Genomic DNA, 26,084 nt, shown 5'->3' on the forward strand with positions numbered 1-26,084 from the left:
GGATTATTTTCCTCAAAAAATGTTCCTAGATATTTTGATAACTTTTACAGCATGCGTTTATCAAAACACAGAGAGATGAATAATTTATACCTTGGAGCATATTTTTTGCCACCATGAAATCATCTGATCAGTCTCTATCTTGCTCCTCACCTGCTATTCCAGCACGGCTTTAGTAGGTCAACCAGCGGCTTCCAACTCGCAGGCGTTTTCACACACCATAGTAATGTCACTTGTGAAGACACCTTTTGGCTGTGCGGCGCAAGACATCAACATACGCAATCTATCCAATACATCATTAACGTAGGCGAACTAATTAATCGTTTTCAGAGACTCATGCCAATAGGACTTTTGATGCAACTGCAGATCGGCCGCCACATTATAATGGTTCTCTGACAAGTCGCCGGCAGAGGCACAGTGCTTTGTGTGGTGGTGGTCTTTATGTTAATTAGACCCACTGTTGTCAGGGACATAAGTGCGAAAGGTCTCCCGCACAGACAGAATTTTCATAAACAGGCATATAAAAGAGGATGTCCTTGGTTGTTTAATTTCACACTTGATGGCTGGGCAGGCAGACTGAGCCCAGAGACCCAACTATTTGCATAGAAACAATAAAAAAGCAATTTTACATAATATGCCCCCTTTAAGATATCACTGAAATATAATGGAGTGATTGTTTTGGGATAAATGAAAGAGCTATTTTTCCAATGCAGGTGGTTCACTTGACGTGTATAAAAGGATTCCGGAGCATGTCCTGGGAAGGATTGCTGTAGCAGTAAGTTCGAATACATCAAGCTTTATTATGAAGTTGACAAACATTGGGCTAGTCGATATACTGTATGCATTTGAAATTGTTCATTTCATATATATATATATATATATATATATATATATATATATATATATATATATATATATATATATATATATATATATATATATATATATACAATTACATGCCCGCAGGATCGGATATATCGATAGTCCGGTTATATTGATATTTTTTCCGACTCCGGAGAATATCGATATAACGAGACTTTACTGTATATATATATATATACTCAATAAAATAAAAATAATATCGAAAAATAATATAAAAAAAATAAATCAATAAACTCCTCTTATGCATAGTCTCCTCCATAGGGCTGTGCATTATGGCTGAATAATTTCTGCATTATAAATACAATAATAACTATCAGTCAATGTTGAAAAATATGTCTTTGTTAAATCAGAAAAAAACAATTTACTTGTTTTTGTTTATTTTGAAATGTAGTGTCATGTGCTCACTAAGATGGTAAATATTTATTTGCGTGGGATGCAGCCCAAAAATAACATCATTGATAGTTACACTAGCACACAGGTGTCAAAGTCAAGGCCCAGAGGCCAAATCTGGCTCGCCACATCATTTTATTCGGCCTGCGAAAGCAAATCAAATCGGCATTAAGTGCCATGATGCTTACTAATGTCTGAACGAAAATGTCAAATTATCTTATGGAAACCACGTTAACAGTCATTCTTATTTACTACAGATTTGAAAAATCGTTATTCATTAATTTGTTGTGCATTCTGTATGTAAAATGTGGAGGAGATGAAACATTCTATTGGTTTCGCCAAATTCATAACGGCCCTCAGGAAGAAACAGTAACCACAATGTGGCCCGCGGGAAAAAAAAAAATGAGTTTGACACCCTGGCAATAGCATGTCAACGACAGGGAACTCCTATTCTAACACGTAATGTCTGAGACATTTAATCGGCTTAGTGTGCGTGAGTTGTATTGAGTTGACTGCTCATTAATTTAAACAGTCCTCCAAAGTATGCTAATTTGTTGGTTTGCATCTTTCTAGATTGGTGAATGATTGAATGAATGAATGCTTCACCTTTGTGTTTGGAGGCAACTCCGCACTGCCTATAACACGCACAATCCATCATCGGTCAGGGGCTTTCGGATTTTCTTTTCTCTCAAATCTTTTATTAAATGCATTTTCCATTTCCATTGCAATACATAATGATCTTGATATATCGCCCAGCCCCACATCCACTCATCATGGGCATGAAGGTTATATTATTTCGGAGTAATTGTATATTTGAACCATCCTTTTGCAAGGCGTCAGGATTGTGAAACAATTGTCCAAAGGCGTGGTGGGATCACTCAGTCAATTTCATGTTTTCCATTCGAGATGAAAAATGCTACCATACAGTATTTTTCGCGGCATGCTCCACAATGCTGGTAATCTAGGCCATACCACTCTTTAAAATACTCGGAATTTAAAGGGACAGTGCTTCCCTCCCAATAAAAAAAATATGTCATGAAATATGTCGACCTTGGCACTGAGTGTTTTGTTTGTTATGGACTGCTAAAGTCGCTTTTGGCATTTAAATTAAGACCTATTGTAAAGGAAGGAGTGATTGAGTCAACATCTTTAACCAACTACACAAGATCAGGTGATTTCATCTGAAAAATAAGTTGACCAAGGGCTGTGGTTTCCAATTAAAGTAGAAGAAAGGAAACCCAAGTGTCAAAAGATTAATTAGTCTCTATATAATGCAGTCCTGACAACAGTTATTTGCCTGAAGGACCGCCTTTTTTCAATTTAAATTCCCCGTTTTAGTGTGCCCTGTCCTTTTTATAGTAATGGCCCTGATGTTTTTGAATCCCCCTTAGAACAATCATTACCGTTCCCCTCTCGCTGTTCTTCTATTCTATCCCCTATTTCAAACTGTCATCAATGACAGCTGTTAATTTGGTAATTTACAACTTTGCCATCCTAAAACCATCACAGGTTTTAATTATCACACGAAAGGCACCCAAGAGGATCTGAGTAAAAATCTACCAATCATTCTCACCACTTTTTTGGCTACTTGACCTCAGACAATTTCTTTTGCTTTTCGGATGGTCAAACAGCTTAAGAGAAAGCTCCTGCTGCCGATCGTTGTTTTACTTTTTACAAGTGGTGTACTTTTTCCACTTTGAGCTGTTGAAATGTTGTACGAACTGCACTTTTTTAATGCTATTCAGGAGAGACTCTCTTCAGCTCAATTAACTCTGTGTCTCCACTTTGTGACTAATTCAAGGTTTACAGAGCCAAAAGTTTGACTAATTAACGAGTGGCAATCAGGTGGGAATGGAAACATTTTTATGACACCTTTATGACATCTTGAACCAATAACAATTATTACTTTTTTGGCCACTGCCAGACCAACTAGTCCTCTGATCATCATGGCCAGTGCATGAGACATTCACTGTCAACAAAAGGGACACTCTATCATTGAGTTAGGTTCAAGTTAATTGTTGTTATGAGCCAGTTTTCACAATCATTCCATAAGATACTTGACAAAAATGAATACACCATCACAATTTTATTCGTCTGTATGCCATTGAAAGGTATAACCTTTGCTATTTATGTATTTATTTTTGGAACAGGTTGTGAAAGGCTTAACATACCTGTGGAGCTTGAAGATACTTCACCGAGGTGAGTGAACTTGGGTTTGGGCTTTGTGTTGCGAAAAGGAGCCGAGTTGATAAAGATCCGTGCAAGATTGCTGATGTAGCAGTTGCATCACGTAGTTTCTCTCCGTAGATGTCAAGCCCTCCAATATGCTGGTGAACACCCGAGGACAAGTCAAGCTATGCGACTTTGGTGTCAGCACTCAGGTACACTCATTCATTTGTTGAACACGAGAGAGGTTGGTATTGAGGGAATGAGAGAAGAGTTACTTTTTTATGATTGTTCAGTCCTTTGGGCCCATGGTCAAGCTGTCAATCAATGCATTAATTTTCAGCCCAGTGCTTTCCCAAGAGTCTGTCTTGTGAATTCACATAGCGCCGTCCTATTGTTCTGCACCCTTCCAAAAAAAATCTCGTTATAATTATGACCATTTTCAAAGCCTCATTGATATGCATTCAGAAGAGGTGGAGTAAAGCGTGGGCGACAGACAATAGCCCTTGTCATTGTGTCGTGTGTCTGTTTTTTTTCTTCTTTTTTTTCTCAGTTTCTCTGTCCATGTCTCTACGGAAAATGTTGCAATATGCATGGAAGCATTTCGGACATTTATATGTATACCAAACCTGAATATTTGTTTCTCTTCTTGTATATATACGGAACGGTTGAAACTGTGTTTAAGTTTTACTCTCAAATTTCTTGTTTGTTCCAAGGTGATAGACTCTAGTGATAGGCTTACTGTCTAACATAACACAGTGAACTCCTCTGTTCGAAAATAATAACAGCTCTCAGGGATTGGATTGGATTTGCCTTTATTAGTTTCACAGTGGAGAAATTTACATTTCATTGATTATCACTGTCAATATTTACAGTTGGTGAATTCAATTGCCAAAACATATGTGGGAACAAATGCATACATGGCGGTAAGTAAACTTACTACTACATTTTACGTTCCTTCACAATGTGATCCCAGTTATAACCTATGGGATTTTTTTATCTTCCTTTATATTGCTTTACACAGCCAGAACGTATATCAGGCGAACAATACGGTATCCATGCAGATGTCTGGAGTGTTGGAATCTCTTTCATGGAGGTATGACAATACATTTTATGATTTCCAGAGATTCAAAAATGCTTGCGTGTCTGTCATTCTGCTTCTGAGGGCGTATGCATGTGTGTATTGAGTCGAGTGAGAGCTGATGATGATGCAGTGAAGCAGTGTTCATTGCTCCCCGGGGTCTTGCTAATGTTCCTGATTGACAATGTGTTTTCAAATATAATTTAAATTTCAGTGTCCCAGTCTTGTCACCTGTCTGCCCACTCAGAATATTGATTCTCTTTCGGTTTCTGGGCACGGTACAACAAATGATTTGCACTTCTACCTCTGCTTTTTCTGTCAAGAATGTTTAATACTATTAGAAAGGTAACAATATAGATGAGATTACTGAAAATGAGTCCAATAAAAAAATTGTCATTAAAACTATGCGATTGTTTAACCGGGATAACTTGTCCCCTTTTATTCAATTCATCTTGGCTATGCCTTCAGCTACATGAAAATACTTGCACTCCTAATCAATTTAGATTGAGGTTCACCATCATCACGTTTCAATCAATAAAATCTCCAATGAACAAGTGACTTGACAAATGTCAAGTTACCTGTCACTTACTCCCCCCAATAAGAAGCATACATCCACACATTTAGGGCATATTTATCGTTCCATCTCGCCATCCATGCATGCTCTCCCATTTATTCTGTTCAGGGTCACTGGGGAGTAGGAACATAATAGAATACTTTATCATATTCACTTTCATTTTGTGCTCTTTGTCCTATAGCTGGCCCTTGGAATGTTTCCCTATCCACAGGTGAGTTCGCATGCATACACACAGTGGTTAAATCCACACAAATCCAAAAACATTGATTCTGTTGTTTGAAATCCTATGTAACAGGAAAAAGTAAATAACAAGTATTAAAATTATCTTCTTGCCTGACTCAAACAATGATCTTCTCGTGATTTAAGTCTGTGCAGAATTTCATCAACACAGTCAAACCAATGTTAAATAGAAGTCACCATTTGCAGCATAAAATAAAACCGATCGGGGGATTAATGAACGATTCCAAAATGTCATTAGATATCCTCTCAAAAGCCAGGAATGAAGAGGTTTGTGTCAACTAGATTGTCCTTTTAGTTGTTTTTGTGTGTGCGTGCGTGCGTGCGTGTGTGCGTGTGTGTGTGTGTGTGTGTGTGTGTGTGTGTGTGTGTGTGTGTGTGTGTGTGTGTGTGTGTGTGTGTGTGTGTGTGTGTGTGTGTGTGTGTGTGTGTGTGTGTGTGTGTGTGTCTTGGGATGTGGGGGTCATACACGCTATCTTTGATTTGAGTGCAGCGTTTCTCTCATTACATTACCTTAAGTCCCGCTCAGATGTAATTGCCGACCACAGAAGTAACTTCCCAATCTCATCAAGTCTTAATTAGCCCTTCAAATGGGTTTGTCTCACTAATCTCTAGTTGAGCAATCTGAATCTGGTTACCTCAGATTCCATTTTGAGCCTATGCGCCAAATGATAGCCTGTGGTTTCTATCTAAAAGGTTTAGTCTTTAAACTATGCTTGGTTTTTAAATCATAATAACTTTCACTGTCACATAATAGTAATTATTTGACGAAGGTTTTTAATCGAGTGGGGGTCCGACAGCGGGTCCCTGAAAGGGTTAAAGTATGTATGATTCTGGCTCTCACCAACTGAAGCAAACCTTTCAACGTTTATGGGAAAGCCCGCAGCCTCAGGTCTTCAGGTGAAGAAGACCACTGGTGAAAAGTTGATTGAGCTCTCTCCATTGGGCTGGATTAATGTTGTACCACCCAGTTTGATGAGATATAACATGCAAAATTGGTGACATCCTAAGAATTAATTCTGAACACTCACTTTTGGAGACTGGCTTGAGTGATATCCTGTTCTTCATCCTTAAAAAACAAATAAATTGGCCCTCAGCCCTTTTAGTCTCAATCTGTTGTTGATTTCCGCTACAATTCCTTGATTCTTCAGTCAATTTTATATTGTAGATGGAATGACAGCTGGTATCTCTTTCTCTATTTATACTAAAAACAGTTTTCTGCCAACCCCATTTGAGATCTATTTAGGGTGCTATGGAATCGATGGATTATGTCGATTACATATATCACTATTACTATCTACAAATCCATGATGCAGTCCATGTAATTTGCAGTTCTTAATCATGCCGTTGAAGTGAAGCAAATACGTAAAAGCCCAAAAAGTCTTAGTGAGTGTCTTAGCGTCATGCAGCCTTGTAATCCCTTAATTTTTCTCATCCTCCATATGGTACTGTTGACCGATCACCGGCAGGCTGTTGCAGAGTGTCCTCGCAAGAGGGTCTGGATCGAGCAAGTGAGGCGCAGCTAGAGCCAAAGTCCTCAGGCCTAGGTTGTTGCTTTTACAGACGTTCGCACAGCTGTTCGTATAAACCCCCCACTCCATTTTCCCAGTGAGCCTCCTATTCAAGTATAGACTGAGGATTGATGTTTTCTTCCCAAATGTACTGTAGCGATCGTGATAGAAAAAAAAAAAAACATCCAACAACAACATTATTGTGTGTGTGCGCGCACACGCGCATATTCACATCCGGCAAGTGTGTGCACCAGCGTGCGTGCATGTAAATGGAAGCATGAATTGATACTGGATCAAGGATCTTTGTCAGGAATTAATTGAGGCTTGGCTCCACCAGCCCAAAAGTATTTGACGACACAAGATCTTTTGTTTTTACAGCTAACGCCACATTTGGTCCTGACTGCCTTGTTTGCTAAATGGTATTTTTGTTTCTCATTGTATCGTTGTTGTTTTTTTTTTACACGGAATCTTAGTGTAATGAAGTGTTTGTGATTTTTTTTTTTCATTCTTTTAAAGGACAACCGACGTCACTTTTTTGTTTTTTAACTGACGCCAGAAAAACATTTTATAGCATCTAAAATACCCAAAACATGCAGTATGATATTTTTAGTCAAATGCAAAACACCAATAAAAATGACTTAAAGTGTCCAAAATCTGCAAAAAATTGACCTGCGAATTGGGCATTTTCAGAAAGTCCCGCCCCCATTTCGTGACGTCACGCCAAGACGTCTTGCATTGCTTGCGAATCAAAACAATGGCTTCAGGTTCGGAGAATATGCTTTCTTGTTACACATCCAGTTATGAATTTGATTTAAATAGTCCTGATTATCAAAGCATACATGTTTGCAATAGATTAAAGAATTTATTTGGGCCATTTTGAGGCAAACGGGCGGGGGGGGGTGTCTCAAAAAGAGGCAGAAAAATGGCGACCAGCTCCGGTGAGGAATTAATCAGCTGTTTCCACAGCTCTGATACATTCTTTCCATGGAGCTTGGACTCCCTCCGCTGGCGGCTTTTGGGTGTAAGACATGGTTTAAAAAAAACAGTACAGGAAAATACATTGACGTGATGGAAAGACGCAACAATGCGTCTTTTTTTACGGTGAGGAGGCTGTCCTTTTCTGACGTCACGTACGGACTCGTCACCAACTCAAAAACAAGACTTCCTGAATGTTCAGCGCGAGTCTTAAAACGTAAAATATAGCTATTTGCGGTGGAATCTTCTTAAAATACGCCCAGTAGAAGTCATGTGAAGCCATTTTACAAATTATGGACACAACTCGTCCGGAGACGTCGGTTGTCCTTTAAGGCTTTAGTTCACATGAAAGGCCAGAGAGAGGAGAAGGGAAGACAATGTACAAATGGAGCGTCTTTTAGAGTGAAACATTTGTGCGACAAAATTGCAAAAGGCCTTGCAGAGAAGTCCTTTTCCGTGCAGATGGACTTAATGTTTATATTCCTAACTGATAATCAAGCTCAGCATTCAGGGGGAAAAAAGACATGAGGGAGATCACTTTTGATACTTGGTTAAACTTCCCCATATAAAAATAAGTGTTTGGTTATGCTTGAATTGGTTTGTGTTCTACAATACAATTTCAACCTCTAAAGCAGTATGCAATTTGGTCCAAGTAATTATTTCAGAGCAAATTACTTTTACATTGTTTGCCTTTAATGTGTCTGAATCAGGCAAAAGTGGATATGGAGGCCGTTTAAGCGTCTCTTGATATTTACCGTCTGTGGGAAGCTGTATTTAATTGAGTGAATCAATAAGTGCTGAAATATAGTGTCAAAAAACTTGCAAAATGAACAGTTTTTCAGAGCCTCCATTTTGGAACAACCACTACTCAGTTAATTAGACAAAAGATGAACTTGTTTGACAAAAAAAAAGTTGTTTTACTAAAAAGACCATGAAAATGGAATTTAGTAATTTCATTTTTTCGCTCAACAAATCGCTCAAGCTTGTGTGGTAAGGCACTGCACCTGCTGCCGACATTTTTTTGTACAGTGCAGCCTGCATTCACCACCGTTCAACACTTACCGATTTTACTTTCTTTCTTTTTTGATTAATTTTGGGGTGGAACTGATCCATAGCTATTTGCTGTAAAACCTGTCTTTGCTGTCTTGTGCTCAGGTCAAAACATTACTTCAAAGCTGTCATATTCAATCTTGGTGGTGTAAGTTTTAATTAATTGATGGGGTCGTCTGTTTTCCATGTCCAGTTTTGTTTCTAGTACTTGACCACATTTTGTCTCTTATAAATTTGTCATTGTTAAAACTTCATTGTGTAATTAAAAATATTACTTGTAACACTTTTTTTTAATTAACTCCAAACAAATTGGAGACCAGCATCCTGTATTGACTGTATTGACTGAAGTTTCACCGTGTTATAGAATGGCACTTTGAACATGCTCACTTTGACATCTGGTCATGCCGATTGTCGCAATTATTGTACATCTCAGTACCTCGAGATAACCTGCAGGGTAAGAATAAAGTGCTACTCTGAGGATTCACATTAGTGGATCTTTTATGCCCATTCTCCCAAATGAAAGCAAGGCCATTAACAATTGTGTGTTTTCATTATGTAAATGGTGTTACGCATACCCACAAATTGCCACCAGGAAAGCAATAATTTTCTCCTAGTGATCATAATGTGTCCAAGTGGATCGTCTTGATTATGATATGCTAATTACACATTGCCATATATCCCTTCTCCGATTTGTGTTACAGATCCAAAAAAACCAAGGATCTTTAATGGTAAGTTTTATTATTATGTAGCTGTTTCTTTGCAAACTCTTTGTGTGAGCTCCATTTAAACAGCTTCTTCCCCCAAGCCATTAACTCTTTGAACTATTTCAACAGTAGCCAAAATGGAACTGTATAGTGCCCCTTAGCAGTTTTTTTTTTTTTTTTTTTGACGACGATACTAGTGCAGCGTGTTCTACCGGAAACAAATTCCTTGTGTGTTCTACATACTTGGCAATAAAGATGATTCTGATTCTGATTAGCATGAACATTCTCCTTCATGCTTAAACTGCTCTTATTGTATTTGCTGCTCATATGGCACGATAACATGGTGGCGACGGGGGTGTGAGCTAACTACGACTTTGACTTCCCTGCATTTCGTCTATTTATGCAGCTGAATCACAACACCGATTGTACAGATTGCCAAGAAAATCCCGATCATCTAACGTGTTTATACTACTCTTTCAGCCACTTCAGTTACTGCAATGCATCGTCGATGAGGTGAGTCGTCGTCTTATGTGCTTTTATCTCCAAAGTCAGTCCTAATGGACCAGGAAGCTTATATTTTGTTTTCTAATGAAGCAAACCATTCGGGCCGTTGAGCTCCCCGCTCACTCAGCCTTCCACCCAAAGCCTTAGGCAATACAACACAATATATACTTGCACATTTGAATGGCATTTTATGCACAATGCTGCTTTACAAAGTCAGCAGCACCAAAGCAGATTAAAAAAAATATTTTGAGACAGGAACTCAAAGCACTTGACTCATGTGATGTTTTTAAGATAGGAGCATCCAAGTTTATTCCAATTTTAACCAAACATGTGACTTGGATTGGATTTACCTTTAATTAATTTAACTAATGATGCAATGATGGAATTTCTACAGAAAAATTAACATTCATAGACAATGACAGAATATATATTCATACAGCACATAGTTACAATCTTTTACATTTTATATAATATAGACATACTGATATGATACTGTCTACATTTAATTGATCGTGAACTCAATTCCTATATAGGACATTTCTGTGAATCGAGTCCTCCAACTTTTTCATGAAGTCCTCCAAGTCTTTGCTGGTTGAGGAATATAAATCCGCAAATACTTGTAGTATTGAACTGTATGCCTAACCCCACTTTAATTAAGGAAACATGTTTCCTTCTCACCATTCTTGTGTGCTTACTAAGGTGTGACATTTTAAAGAGAAATTCTTTTAAAGAGAATACTATGACGCCTGGCTGCATTTTGCAAAGTAAGAAATTCTGGTGGTGGTGATTCGATGACTGAAAAATCTAGATTGTTAATGTGATTTGATGGGCTTTGTCTGTTTTATTTCTTGTGGCCCTGATGTAAAGAGTTACTGGACTCAACAATAACATACAACAATATAATGAGTATCTAATTTAATGACTTACAAATGCAATAAATTACTTTAAGTTCTTATTTTTGGAGCAAGTTCCCTCCATTACTGAGTCAGAACAACCTGCTTAAAGAAATTGTTTTCTCCTTCATGTTCTATAGCTGATTGAAAGTGTTTTCAGTTTCTTCCTTGAAGTGGAGCTTCTCTGTAGTTAGCCCACCATCTGCCACTGTTTGCTCTCATTTATGTTCCTCTTTTCTGTTTGGGTAAAAGCAAGCAGTTCAACTGATGAAAAACTCACCCTTTATTTTCAAGCCTGTAATTACTGATCTAATTTTGCCTCATAATTGCTTCCTGGCAATGACATGTATATTTACTCGTACTCTTTTTGTCATGGTGGAACCAGAGGACTAATGCGCATAGATGAGCCACTTTCATCAGCCTTCGTGTCTTTTGTGCTTTTTGCTTGTTGCAACATCAAAGCTACAGCAGTCTTCCTCTCACTGGAAACATGAATACATGCATGAATGTGTGTGTCCGTTTGATACCGCAAAGGTTAAATGTTCCAATAAATGCTACAGGTGGACAGGGTTGATTCATCCTATTTCAGAGACACATTTTATTTATTTTGCATGTCATATCATCGATATATCTGGTACAATCATTTTAACTCATTCGCTGCCATTCCCAAAATTATTCAGGGACTGAAAAGTGTGACGTGGAGCGCCATTCCCGAATTTGTTCGGTTTTGTTTTTCTTTCAGGGGATGCCGATAAAGCGCTGGTCAGACCTCTGGCAATGTTTTTCCCTTCCACGGCGGGGTAGCATTTGCCTTTTGTCCGTGTTAGCGCTTTGTTACAGCTTCAGCTTTTGTTAAAGCGCTAAAAAAATCAATATGTATGTATTGTATTGTATTTTGTGCAGCCACCTCCATTTTGAGCTCAGATAACTCCAGAACCATATAACTTAAGTATTAACTCTTTTTTGCGAAGAAGGAGGAGAGTCTAAGGGTTCCTACGCTGAATTTAATGTTTGTATAGACCTAAAACTCAATATTCTTGGGTCCTGCAATTTGAGTGAAAATGACAAAAATCCCGGCCGTGAAATGGACACATTTTTGCACATCGTCTCGTAGTGAATGAGTTAAGTGTGCACTCCCAGGAGGTTTATAGGGTGCAGTGTTCATGGGTGCACTTGTCCTTGCTTTGATACGTACGTAGTGTAAGTTTACATCCATGATATATCATCCATCCCTGTGATCGTTGCGCTGTAGTGTTGTAAGATTAGATAGTACCCATTTATTTGTTCAGTTTCACACATCATGGTTAGTGCAAGGTTGTCGATCAATATATTTTGCAATTGAGCACAATACCTAGAGTTGGTCTTTGTGTCTCAGCAAGGTTTCAAATGTAAATAAGTTTGATGTATCAGTATTTGAATACACCTCTGTTTTCTGACCCCAGATTCATTTAGTTGTTTTATGTGCCAGAGTCGCTGGTTTCCATATCACCACATCTCTATTTTCCAAGGCTTTAATAAGCACTGTATGCAAAACATCCATCCGTCCATCCATCCATCCTCTTTGCTTATCCATGTTGGGTCACTGCAGCGACATCCAAGCTCATTCAGTACCAGCTGTGTTTATCAAATTGGCCAAAGGCATTTTGGACCATTTTGACTAATTTTTGAAGGCAGAAAATTGTGTTCAGGATCTCAGGAGTCAGCAACCTTTGACACTCAGAGCTTATTTGGTTCCCATAAAATAGACAACGCCTGGAGCCGGATCCACTGTTTGACATCTGAAGTGATGATGTTTGCGTGCACACACACAAGCACACATACAGACACATACAAAATAATAAACATCAATAATAAATATGTACAAACACCACCCATATACTTCATACATCTATATTTATTTATGTGTTTATTTATTTGTTTTATCTTCAAAGGATCCTCCAGTCCTTCCTGCAGGACAGTTTAGCGAGATGTTTGTGCACTTCATCACTCAGTGGTAAGTTGGATGCTTAAAAATATGTCATTGTTGTCATATGAATGCATTCACCACTTTATTCCAGTCTTGAGCACGTGTTCATTGTTCACTTAATGTTCTCCTGTGGGAATTTTTGTTTGTTTTTAGGAATATTAACTAGCTTTGTAATCTAAATTAATAAATATTACCGTATAAAACCTTGCAGCTGACTGGTGATCTGTCCAGCACACGTAACCCTGCCTCGCACCCTTGTGCGATCCATCGTTTTGAAAATGAGTGGATTATTTTAAGGATGAGAACACTCACAGTCCACTGCATATCTTGTATTGAGTAGATTTTGACTGTTAACTCTTCCAGCATGAGAAGACAGCCCAAAGAGAGACCTGCCCCCAATAACTTAATGGTAAGTTAAACCAATTCACTCTATTAAACGTTTGCAACCTTCAAAATAATCACATTGAGACTCTGTATGTAAGGTGTTATCATATCCCTGCACTCCAGTTAAAGTCAATTAAGAGAAGTTACGCCTCTTTCACTTTTGTCTACAAGGGTACTTTTTGAAGTTGTAGGGTTCGCGGTCAAGGACCTTGAAAATTAGTACTGTGGTGGTAAAATTACATCAATGAACTTCTTGCCTGGAATGAAAAATGTCGCACAGGTCTGCAAAAAACCTTGATGGGTTTAAGGTGCACTCCAGCAGTTATTTATTAAATTGGGACTGTGTTGATGATTCCACCCAAAGTACCGGTACTATTCAAGAGTTAATTAAGGGTACGTTGACCGTTTTTAGCAGACATAAGCAAATCTGTCAGCAACATCTTTGCCTGTGTTTATTTGTGAATTAATATGAAAAATAATTCAATGTAAAATTTTTAGTTGGTTGCTCAAATGATGACCAAGTAGCGTTATTTGGTTCTCTTTTTCCAATGCCAGGACCTCATGTGAACTTAAAGCATCGACGAAAGGGTTTCGTCACCTGTCATCTGTACTTCTTTGAAGGTGTCGGACGTTTCGCTTCTTGTCAGCGTACTAAAATTTTTGCTGGTAGCTCTGGCCCTAGCTATTTTTTATTTCATCGATAGACCACTCCTGTATGACTGAGCTCTTACACAGACGTATTGCTGCCAACTTTGGGAGAGACACCCTTCTGCTGGTACATAGCTTAGAAAATGCCACACTTTGGGATATATACGTATTGGGCCAGAGCTACCAGCAAAAAAATTAGTTCACTGACAAAGCCCCTTGGATGAGAAGCGAAACGCCCGAACCTTCAAAGTAGTGCAGATGATGGCTTAAGAAACCTTTTCATCGATGGTCCACTCCCGTACGACTGAGAACTTACACAGACGGACCGACAAAACAGCTAGGCAAAGTTGGGTTCACAACCCACATCTCGGCCTTTTACAGCTTATGACTGGGCCTTGTAGTCTTAAAGAAGTAAAAAAAGAAATAAAAAGAAAACATATTATAGCATCTAAAATACCCAAAACACGCAGTATGATATTTTTATTCAAATGCAAAACATCAATAAAAATGACTTAAAGCCTCCAAAATCTGCAAAAAATTGAGCTGCGAATTGGCCATTTTCAGAAAGTCCCGCCCCCAGTTCATGACATCACGCCAAGACGTCTTGCATTGCTTGTGAATCAAAACAATGGCTTCAGATTCTGAGAATATGCTTTCTTGTTACACATCCAGTTATGAATATGATTCAAATAGTTCTGAAGAAGAAAGCATACATGTTTGCAATTGATTAAAGAATTTATTCCATGTCATTTTGAGGCATCAGGGGTGGGAAATGTCGCACCCAAGGGAGGCAGAAAATATTGACAAAGCCGTGTAGGGAATTAGTCAGCCTGTTTCCACAGGCTGATAAATTCCTTCCATGGAGCTTGGTCGCCCTCTTCTGGTGGCTTTTTGGTACAACACGAGGTTTTCAGACTAAACAAGTACAGCAATATACATTGACGTGATGGAAGGACTGCTACAATGTGTCTTTTTTTCGATCACTGGCGTTACTTTAGTGACGTCACGTACGGACTCGTCACCAACTCAAAAACAAGACTTCCTGAATATTCAGCGCGAGTCTTAAAACGTAAAATATAGCTATATACGGTCGAATCTTTGTAAAATACGCTCAGTAGAAGTCATTTCATGCCATTTTACAAATTATGGGCACAACTTGTCCGGAGACGTCGGTTGTCCTTTAAAATGAGCCTTTATTTGTTTCACAATGGAGAAATTTACATTTCACAGCAGCAAAAACAAAATACAGGAGCTGCTGTAAAGGCAGCATATCGGTCATGAAAACAATATTGTTGTCTTCAGAATTGCCAACTTCGAAAGATACTGTCACTGTTTTGAGTGAGTTTTCCGAAAAACTATTTTAAAAAATCATCACTACTTGTTAATCTGCTTCACCAGTCATGATGTTTAATCAATCATTCTGTGACGGTTTTCACCTTATACAGCACGTTTGGATTTTGCATCTCCTCCTTGTAGATGTCTGCGATCTTTCTAAGTCACCTGCGCAGATTCCCGCACTTAAAAAGTGAATGTTAGGGTTATGTATTTATCTATCCATCCATCCATTCATTATCCATGTTGCTTCTCCTCACAAGGGCTACAGGCGTGCTGGACCTTATCTCAGATGACTTCGGGCAGTAGGCAGGGGACACCCTAAGCCGGTTACCAGTCGATTGCAGCTCAATCATAGACAAACAACCATTCACACTCACAGTCACACCTCGGGCCAATTTTGAGTGCCCCATCAACCGACCATGCATGTTTCTGGAATGTGGAAGGGAACCGGACCACAGTTAAAGGTTCAATCACATCACCACCTTTGTCGCGGTCAAAAATGAATTCAGTTCAACAATATTAACTTCTAAATTAATGCATTTATCAGACCTGTTCTTCCTAAATTGGTACACATGTAGGTAGATGTTTTTATGTACAGTAAAGGAAAAAGCCATTACATTATAGTAGGCCTGTGTTCAACTTTCCCCTTACCTCCCAAAGGAGTTTTACATCCAAAATCTGTCACCTCTATTGTGCACCGCACAACACAACTTTCAAGCAGTGCCTGTGTTCACTGCGCCACAAGGCCATCATTTGTACGAAGCACCTTTAAAGCGCAGAGACATTTTACGGTCTGTTTTAAGGCCAAGGACAAGTGACAGTTAGGTCCTCAGAGAGCTATGAGGGTGACGTTTTACGTTGTCGGGACAGAGCATTGAAGGGTGTAAATGTGGAGCTGCTAACAGATAGCAAGTTTGCAGTCTCACACCAAAGAGAGCTAAATGGAAACCATAGTCTGACACTCATTGGATGTGAATTGTCTCGTGATGAAGAGTTTTTCTTTCAGAATTTAGGTGGAATTAAATTTTTATGGTCGGCTCTTCCTTGGGACAAATGGCACCTGTATCTCTATCTCAAATGCATCCTTGGTATTTAGATTGTTGTTGTTTTTATCTATTTGGATTTTATCTATAGCAGGTCTGTTTGTCTAACAGATAATTTGATTGGAAATGCTACTTATGATAGCCCATCCGTCTCACAATTCAGTGTGGTTGTGGGTTAAAATCTGGGCTCCCTGTTTGAAATTTTAATGTCTTCCCCGCGCCTGCATGGGTTTTCGGTGGAAATTCCGTTTTCTTCTCACATTCCAAATAAATGTCATCGTGGGGTAATTGGTGACAAAATTTCTGTTGCCGTGAATGTGAGGTGGATGGTCGTTTGTGCTCAGTGACTGGGTGGCCATCAGTGCTGGTTCTACCCTGGTGAGGAAAAGCATTACAGAGAAGGAATGTATGCTACTTCCCATCCTTGCGTTGTGGGTTTTTGGGTTTTTTTTAGTCTGTGGTCAATCATTTGGGATATGTGCAAGTAAATGGATGTATAGCATCAGTATAACTAAAATGTTTAGCAAATTAGGTAGTTGTGTTGTTTGCTTTTGTCCTACCAAAGTATCTGTCCATCATCTACTTTTTCCCTTGCCTGTAGTTTTGTCCTCCTGTCGGCATTTTATTTCATTCTTGCTGCTATGAGCCCAGAGATTGAAGGTCATGGATGCCTGCCTTTTGTAATGCCTGTCTGCTGATTGTCTCTCTTTCACTCTCCTCTGCCTCATTCCTTCTTTACTCCCCACTTCGTACTCTGCATCCCCATTCCGTGAGCCTCCTGAGTCCATTAAAACTCTTTTACCTATTCTATCTGTATGTTAATGTGCCAAACGGCATCGGCCTATTTTGCTTTAGTTTTTATCTTAGCTACTTCTTTGTACTGGAAGGCAAACTTCTTAAATACTGTAATAGTACAGTACATATTGGATTTGCATTTATTTGTCTCGCAGTGGTGAAAATTACATTTCACAGCAGCAAAGTTATGTCAGAAATGAAAGTAGAAAAACAAAATACAGGAGCTGCTGGAAAGGCAGCCACACGTCTTAAATTCAAAAGAACAAAAAAAACTACATAACAAATATGCTGGACAAATCAGAATACTGCCTGTGAGTGATCACATCTTGATTGTATGAGGACCATTTTTCATGGGGCTTGGGGGCCTTATTCGAAACAACCTCGTTCTGTGTTCCCAAATATTGATGTTTGGGAGCTTGTTGTAACCTATGGACTGATGTTGGACAATGAAAACACATCCAAGTGTTTTCATTGAATCACCTGTCATTTTTCTCTTTTTGAAATATAACTTGATTTAAACCTTTTGTTCAAGTGTAGCGCTTTTGCATTGAACATATGATGAACTAAGGGGGAGGGGCACAGTGTGTTTTTTTTCTCTCCTAGTACTTGTGGGCAACTGTATACTATCATCCTAAATTAATGTAGCGTATTTTCCGCACACCCAAAAGCCTTCAATTTCTTCAAAAGAAGACGCTGCGTGTGTGTGTGTGTGTGTGTGTGTGTGTGTGTGTGTGTGTGTGTGTGTGTGTGTGTGTGTGTGTGTGTGTGTGTGTGTGTGTGTGTGTGTGTGTGTGTGTATATATATATATATATATATATATATATATATATATATATATATATATATATATATATATATATATATATATAAAGTAATATTGAGCTGCAACAGATGTCAGAAGGCTTAATTGTTCCCCCAATGGGGACCCATTGGGGGAATTAAGTTTTTTTTTTAATCTCCAGCAGCAAAATTGAAGTGCAAGACAACAAGAAATAACAAAAAAAAAGCATAAGATCAAATAACTAAACAGAACAAAAAAACAAAAGTCAACTTAAAATGTTATTAAAAACATAACTAAATAGCAACAAAAACTGTAAATGAAACAGAAACAAATGAAACACAAGAGCAAAACCTAAAAAAACCCGCAAATTACAAAGCACAACAGTGTATCAAAAGAAAAATCTAAAAACAGCAGTGAAAACACACTAAAATAATAGAAAAAAGCTCAATGTAACAATAAATTGAAGATTCACAGTCGCAAATGAAATACAATAATATGAACTTTTGGGGAAAAAGTCGCTGTTTTTTTTTTTATTTTCTGAATTTGCTCTTGTCTTTGTTTTTCCTTTTCATTTGCTGTTACATTCATTTTTTTTTATTATTTTTTTTTAGTTTTTCCTTCACTTTACTGTTGTCTTGCCATTTGTCACTGTCTTTTGCACTTCAAGGCTTTCCCTTAAAAAAATTACACTTGTAAAATTCCCTTCTTTTCGCATTTAGCAGACTTCACTGGTCCGCCTTATTTTGTCCATGTGCTTGTTTTTGTCGATGAAGGCCAGAAAAACAAGTGCAAACATTCAATGCAATTACATTATTTAATTGGGATTTGATTGACATGTCATCTCTCCCTCTTGCTCACCCTCATCATGCCTCATTCCCTAGCCAGCAGCCTTCACGCAGCCTTTTAGCACCCTTGTCAATGAAGCCCCCCCCCACCCCATTCTGCCCCATTCTGCTTTTCTATTCAAAGGTGTGCACAGAAACGCATTCAACCCCAGAGACACCAGATGAGCCCCTCTATTTTTCACAAAAGAATACCTCCCATGTCTGCCTGTTTCCACATTAACCATTAACACATAAATGCTGTTTTAAAATACAGTTGAGTTATATATATATATATATATATATTGATTACAAATATATATATATTATGTGTGTGTGTGTGCGTGTGTGTGTGTGTGTGTGCGTGCGTGCGTGTGTGTGTGTGTGTGTAATTTACTCCACTATTTTTAAAATTGTAATTAATCGTAATTGTTTTTATTTTTATTAATCAGATTTCAGATCATGATTGTTAAAAAAAAGCAAAACATGGAACCTTTTTGCCATGTCGTCCCTACAACAAAAAACTAAAAGTGTCACACAAACATCTTGTATTTTAAGGTGCGATTCATTCTCATTTATATTTCTGCAGTGTTTCTTACTTTCAAGGCGATTTTTTTCACTCATTTGTCACACTGTAAACAAGACAACTAGAAATTAAGGTGTGAACAATTTGTGATACATTGATGGACAACAATCTATAAATTCATTTTAATTTATGTTGCGAAAGGGGTCAATGCCTTTCTCGTGGACACCTCGACATTTGTCAGCCAAGCATGCTGCCAGCATCAAGTTTGCTTTTTGTTTCTGTACGCTGGGCTCAAAGGGTTCTCCTACGGTACCGAAACCCAAATTCTGACAATGAACTTCTACTTCTCCTTGCGCGTTTATGTGGGGGAAATACCGCCTCAATTTAATCAAGAATTTTCCAGTTCAGTTTCATATAAATGTTTCTATCGCAGTGGTTTCTGGGGAGAGTGCAATTTTCACAACCCTACTATGCTTTTGTTTTGGGGCACACCTAAGATGTGCCTACATCTCTTTAAATGATCTGGTCTTTTATGTGACCAGCAACAACTTTTTGTTTGTAAGATGTTTCTGTGACAAATTCGGCTCACTTACAAGGTCAGCATATCATTGCACCTCATTTGGGTTCCTCGTGTGTTGAAGGATGTCTTCAGTCTAGCCTGAACTTTCCTGTCAGCACCTTGACTCCAAAATGCTTTCATGTTCGACCCATGGGTTTTTGTTGACAAATATCCCATTCACACATGCTGCCGTGCTGCAAGATGGCACTGACGGATTGTCAGTCACGCATTGGACCATAATTTAAAGTTTCATCCGCTGTCAAAATTTTTTCCAGAGTTTTTTGAAGCCAACACTTTTCTTTTAGCTTTAGATGACAGACTTAACCCAAATTTTTAAATTAGTTGGAGGAGATTGTAGTGTCAGTCATTAACTAGCACTTGTAAAATTACAGTGTAGTTATTTGTATGAATACACTTTCGGGTACATCTGCATCGATATGTTTAAATGCACACTACCAATCAAAGGTTATAACGCGGTTTATCATTCAGTAGTAATAGAGCTCAGGTGTCACAGTCAAGGCCCGGGGGCCAAATCTGGCCACCACATCATTTTATTAGACCCGCGACAGCAAATCAAGCTTGTCAAGTGCCATGATGCTTGCTGAAGTCCAAACTAAAATTTCAAATTGTCGTATGTAAACCACAATGACAGTCATTCTTGACTTTAGATTCTAAAAGGAGTTGTTTGTTAATTTGTTGTGCACTCTATATGTAATATGTGGGGCAGACGAAGGATTCCAATGATTTCCCCAAATTCATAACGGCCCTCGAGATGAAACCGCAACAACAATGTGGACCGCGGCAAAAATGAGTTTGACACCCCTGTACTAGAGACAGTGTCCAATTGCCTTCCAAACTAACTGATACAAAACAGACGTTACTACATTCTCTTTGCACTTAGCCAAGTTTATAATGGAATTCTAAACCTAAAGTAACCCATATTCCAAAAACGTGTATGTAACGTTAATTGCACCGTCTTTATTGGGGCTGCGCCTTATACACCGGAAAATACAGTATTTTACCGCCTGTCAAGCAGATCAAGTAAGCCAACAATCTTAAAAGGCTTGACGAGACATAATGATAATAAAGTGTTGTCTGTTAGTCCTAACTATTTAGAAGCATTGAGTCATCTTCCAATTTGATTTATTTGGCTTTATTATTATGATGGGCTTCCAAGCTGTTAATAGTAAAACAGATCATAAAATATATTGCACTTTACGAATGAAATAAGAAAATGGGATGTTTGCTTTTATTGCTCTTCCTTTTCTAAGCATCAGTAAATTATTCTGATGTCAACAGGATGAAGTATTGTGCGCCCTATCAAAGGAAATATTAATCACCAGCAAATGAAGATAAAGGAGTCACTCAAGTGCCAATGAGTTTCAAATGTCTGTTGTGTATTGTAATTGTATTCACTACAAGCTGCTGTCTTATAATTCAAGCAGCTTTGTGTAGTCAATAATTATGTACCATTTCACAGACTATTGGTAATTAATAAATATAAATAAGTAATATCATTTGTCATTACTTTCTATCAGATTTTCAGGCGGATTCAGTGTTCAAACCTTTGGTCTTTGCTCACCAATTTCCACTCGTGCAACCTTTTTAAATGCGATGAATTCTTGTGATGCTTGCAAAAGGAAACAAACCGTTGCAACAAATGGCTCACTGCCACAGCTGAAGTCACGCTCAGCCGAGACATATTTACCTGCGACTTCATGCACTGAGGCTTGCCGCTGGGAATGTGAAGCTAACCAGGCCATTGTTGCCATGTTGGAGGTGGCGCTTGTAATGTCATTTTCTCCCAATATCTGTTTCATTGTAGTCTGTTCAGTGTTTATCGTGCATCCCTAAAATGCTCTATAGTCAGAAAGCTGCATTGGCTTTCCTTGCCCAAGTCATTTTCAAATGAACAACAATTGAGCCCCTCAATTAACATTTATGTATGTATTTTCTATCCATTTTTATGTCTGGATTTTTTTTAATCTGATCCCACATTGTGGCATTGTCACAAAACATGTGTTTTAATGGTAGTTTAGCACTATATGTGACTTGTGACCAATTCAGGGTGGAGTCTGCCTTCTGGCCAAAGTCAGCCGGGATAAGCACCAGCACCGCAGACACTGCACTGCGACCCTGTTTCACATAAGCAGTGTTGAAAATGGATGGATTAAAAAAACATATTTTGAGAGCTGAAGATAAATACATTTCAGGTTTTGAGCTTGTGCTCATATTGGGGGATGTCAAAGCAGACATAAGTTGCCCCAGCATGTTGCAATTTATGAAGTGAAACTTAAAACCAACATCAGGCCTCACTCAGCTCACCTTTTTAGCTTATTCATTTGTCATCGCCGCTACACCTTGAGGAGAAGTACATTGAACGGGAAGCAAGGGGTCAGTTGATGCTCACGCTCTTTGTGCCCTAGTCCAAATGTTTTTTTTATTTCCATGAAATAAAATCGATGAGAAGGTTTCTTCAGCCGTCATCTGTACAAAAGTGAAGGTTTCGGACGTTTCGCCTCCTATCCAAGAGGCTTCGTCAGCGAACTAAAGTCTGACTGGTCGTATCGGCCCCATTTATATATCCCTAATGTCCAGACATGGTGGCGCCGGACACAGCTATGATAGGTCCCTACTCTCAGGTTGGGGGGGGGGCAGGGGACCCCTCCCTGTGGCCCCACTGATTGTTCCTACATTCCTGACTAACGACTGGCCTATTACCCCCACTCCCCCCGGTATCACCTCATCAGCATAACGACCCTCATCAGCATTGCGAAAGTTGCCTAACCTGTTTTGCCTAAGCAGGCTATTGTATGAACGATCCAAATTGAACCTCACCCCACCAGACCGGTTTAATGAAGGATTTTGTTGTTTTATAAGAATCGCCTCTTTTACCCCCCTTTCAAACCATCTATGTTCTTTCGCTAAGATTTTAACCTCATTGTCGTCAAATGAGTGGTTGCTAGCTTTTAGGTGCAAATGTACTGCCGATTGAGGCCCACTAGTATTATCCCTGCGATGTTGATAGTCTTTTTTTGAGAATTTGTTGAGTCTCCCCAATGTACTGCTCTTTACAATTTTCATTCTTACAATGTATGGAATAAACTACATTACTTTGTTTTTCATTTGGTAGCCTATCTTTTGGATGCACTAATTTTTGCCTTAACGTGTTTATCGGTTTGAATGAATGAATGAATGAAATAAAATGTATTATTATTATTATTATTTACGTTTGAGGTCAGCTCCAGTTATTTTAACAATTCAATGGTGAAAGAGACAAACTGATTATTTAGTTTATTTTCCCCTTGATAAATTTGTGAAAAATGTCTGTTGATCCATTTTCCATTTTGTGATTATATGGATGCATCAGAACAAAAAAGGATGGGGCTGAGTACTTTCTGAATACAGACTAAATAAATAGTAAACTATACGACCATGCCAAAGGTATTCATGATACGTTTTGCTTTCTCCTGTTTTTAGGATCATTCCTTCATCGTGCAATACAATGATGGAAATGCGGAAGTGGTGTCCATGTGGGTCTGCCGCTGCTTGGAAGCAAGGCGAACACAGCAGGCTCAAGGGTGTAACTTGCGCCTTGAAGGACCATGACACTTTCAGCCAGTCCCATGATCACTGCAAGGCTTCAAGATCATGCACTCTATGTCCATCTGCACTCTGCAATTGACTCACTCGACAAGGTTGCCTGTTATTGGGTGCTTGAGCCTTTTTGCATGACAGAAGCTCACGTTCATTCAACACACTCTTGAGGTTTTTGCATTTATTATGAAGACCACCCCACCACCCAGCGCTATATTCTGAGAGTGATGGTGGTTTTGGCACCCTGCTCGTGAATGTGAAGGTGTTTTTTTCTGGGACCACCACGCCATGTGTGTTCCTCCTTTTCCCAGTGGTGTCATTTCACGCATAACTTGTCTCCTGGTTAGCAATATTTTCTGGCAAAGTATAGCCATTTATAATACCTTTAGAAGAGGATCCGCCCACTGGTGTCCCAAGTCCTTGTTAGTGACAAGAATCGGGGTGTGCTAAACTATTTCAGCTTGACACCCAAATAGGAAACTTGGCTCCTCTGAAGAAACATTTTGCGGCAACAGTATTAACCTACCTATTTATACGAAATCAACGAATGGTAAATAACTTCTATTACATAATTATATCACAGCAGCACAAAACAAAAGACCCTTTGGCAGGATATGTGCACTTGCGTGACAATCAATAAATAGCTTTTTATTCTGACAATCGTTGACCCAATAGAATGTCCAGTCCACGAACACTTAGGTCTTGATCTCGATCCTCATTTTCAGAGTGGCTGATGTCAAAGGATTTTGGATAAGCCTACACCGAGCATATTTTTTAAGAAGTATTTCCCTCAGTTTGGCCATCTTAAATTATAAAGGTCATTTGAGAGAAATTGTTTGTTTTTGCTCACGAGATGCATTTCTGTCACTGGGGAATCAAACATTGTTACATTCAAGACACTGCTTTGTCCTGTGATGCTTCATCAACTGTCTCATAATAAAATTGTAATATGATGAAACGTTACGTTCCTGAAGACATCAATGTAGCACACTATTTCATGCAAATCAAACCTCTGAAGATGGAGGACGCTAATTCGCTGTTGTGACCCCTAAAGAGAAAAACTGAAAGGAAAAGAAGACTGGATTTCCCTTTTAGGAATAGCAATATGGATTCTCCATCAGGGGGGGAAAAAAATCTGATATTTCACCAAATCTACATGCTTTGACTAAATGTTTTCAAGATTCTTTCACTATTCTGAAGATAACGTAAGAGACGTGGAACAGTAGCACCTAGTTTTCCATTTACTGAAACTTGTTTTCAATGTCAACAATTTTGTAATGAGTTTGAGTTCAGACTAAAGTTGACTGGAATACTGATACTCAACGAAAGGAGTTGAAACGGTGTATGAAATTTGCAATGACTTTTTTTTTTTTAATCTTACTCTCAAATATGACATTTGGTTTTCTATCAGCTGCTTGGTCACATTGATGCTGGTTCAGCGTCATTACAAAGTGGCCCTATTTGTATATTCTTAAAAATGTCTCATGTCATGATTGTTTTGCTCTGCAATAAAACAGACATGTTTTGTCATTGATTTGCATCGAATGCCCAAACCTCATTTAATAACGTCTATCATTTCCCCAAACCAAAATCTAAGTCAAGATAGGTGTGTGAGAGAATTAGTTTTGCTGTCAAAGAAATAGTGTTGGATTGTAATATTTTTTTTAATTGTATTGTTTTATAAATTAAAGCCTTTAGAGTGGCAGCCTCATATTTTCATTCATAAAATGACATTTTGGATGTTGTGGCAAAGAATCACCCAAACCTGCAAGCACCTTGCTGTCTGAAATTCACCTTTAATTTGCATTTTGTAATTAATCTGAGTCAACCTTTCGTTAAAAGCAGACCTGTTGGTTATTTTCTTCATTAACCTGGGAACAGGTGGTGAAACTACAAAGTTCATGAAAGAGTAGATGATGTCAGATTTTTTTCAGTTTTGTACTGTAATCTGCCCAGCCGCATATTCCGTCCCCCAATAAAAACATAAAAGCAAGACATTCACGTCAAATGTACAATAAGTGGGAATTTGTAATACCCATGTCAAAGTCCAGCTCAAATCACATCCAGCACTGGCATATACAGTACCTGATAAAAGTAGCTTAAACACACACGGTGGAATTCGGACTGTTTAGGAAATTATAACATTGTCACTTTTTTTTTTGTCCAGAAAGATCAAAAACAATTGATCACGAGGTCCTTCATTATGCAGTAAGCTAACAACAACAAAATGTACTGGCAAAAATAACAGGTCACACTGCAGCCTGAAACACTTAAACAGCCCAAATCTTTTTTTTTCTCCACAATGGGCCAGCTTCCTTTTCAAAACAATATTTCCAGAGGGCCAGCAATAAAGAAACAATACAGTGATAGAAGAAATCAATCCAAAAGAGATCAGAAAAGACACATGTAATCTCTTGGTTTCATTGCTGGTCACATTGCTGAATTGTAAGTCTTTCTGTACCAAGGCTTTTGTTTGTGTATTAGTTTTTTTTTCCCATGACATTGCCTTTTACTAGAATATGTATGACTTCCATGTTTGAATACATACCCGGTTGTGTACAAAGTTTAATTTGTCTCCTACTAATCTTCTAGATTAAATAAAGAGACTGGCCTTACTCTGCCAACCTTTGGAGGCGGTTGTAAATGTCTTTTGTAAATTGTAAA

The 26,084-nt window shown here is 38.5% G+C and overlaps 1 protein-coding gene across 4 annotated transcripts in view; it reads left to right on the top strand.

Moving 5' to 3' along the window:
• The window catches only part of map2k5 (mitogen-activated protein kinase kinase 5), a 54,232-nt gene extending 29,267 nt beyond the window's left edge, over positions 1 to 24,965 (top strand). For 2 of the 4 annotated variants that reach the window (XM_088992040.1, XM_088992042.1), the window contains 10 exons: positions 711 to 772; positions 3,420 to 3,468; positions 3,577 to 3,650; positions 4,311 to 4,361; positions 4,460 to 4,531; positions 5,272 to 5,301; positions 9,565 to 9,591; positions 10,048 to 10,080; positions 12,896 to 12,957; positions 23,304 to 24,965. In XM_088992040.1, coding sequence (XP_088848166.1) covers positions 711 to 772; positions 3,420 to 3,468; positions 3,577 to 3,650; positions 4,311 to 4,361; positions 4,460 to 4,531; positions 5,272 to 5,301; positions 9,565 to 9,591; positions 10,048 to 10,080; positions 12,896 to 12,957; positions 23,304 to 23,508 — 665 coding nt within the window. In that variant the 3' untranslated portion in view covers positions 23,509 to 24,965. Of the gene's footprint in view, positions 1 to 710; positions 773 to 3,419; positions 3,469 to 3,576; positions 3,651 to 4,310; positions 4,362 to 4,459; positions 4,532 to 5,271; positions 5,302 to 6,796; positions 8,770 to 9,564; positions 9,592 to 10,047; positions 10,081 to 12,895; positions 12,958 to 13,293; positions 13,340 to 23,303 lie in introns of those variants that run through there. The other 2 variants (XM_088992041.1, XM_088992043.1) reach the window with 2 other exon arrangements.
• Positions 24,966 to 26,084: the final 1,119 nt, after the last annotated feature.

Source organism: Hippocampus bargibanti, linkage group LG03 (genome assembly GCF_051943395.1).
Source record: "Hippocampus bargibanti isolate YZ-2025 linkage group LG03, ASM5194339v1, whole genome shotgun sequence".
Taxonomy (NCBI): domain Eukaryota; kingdom Metazoa; phylum Chordata; class Actinopteri; order Syngnathiformes; family Syngnathidae; genus Hippocampus; species Hippocampus bargibanti.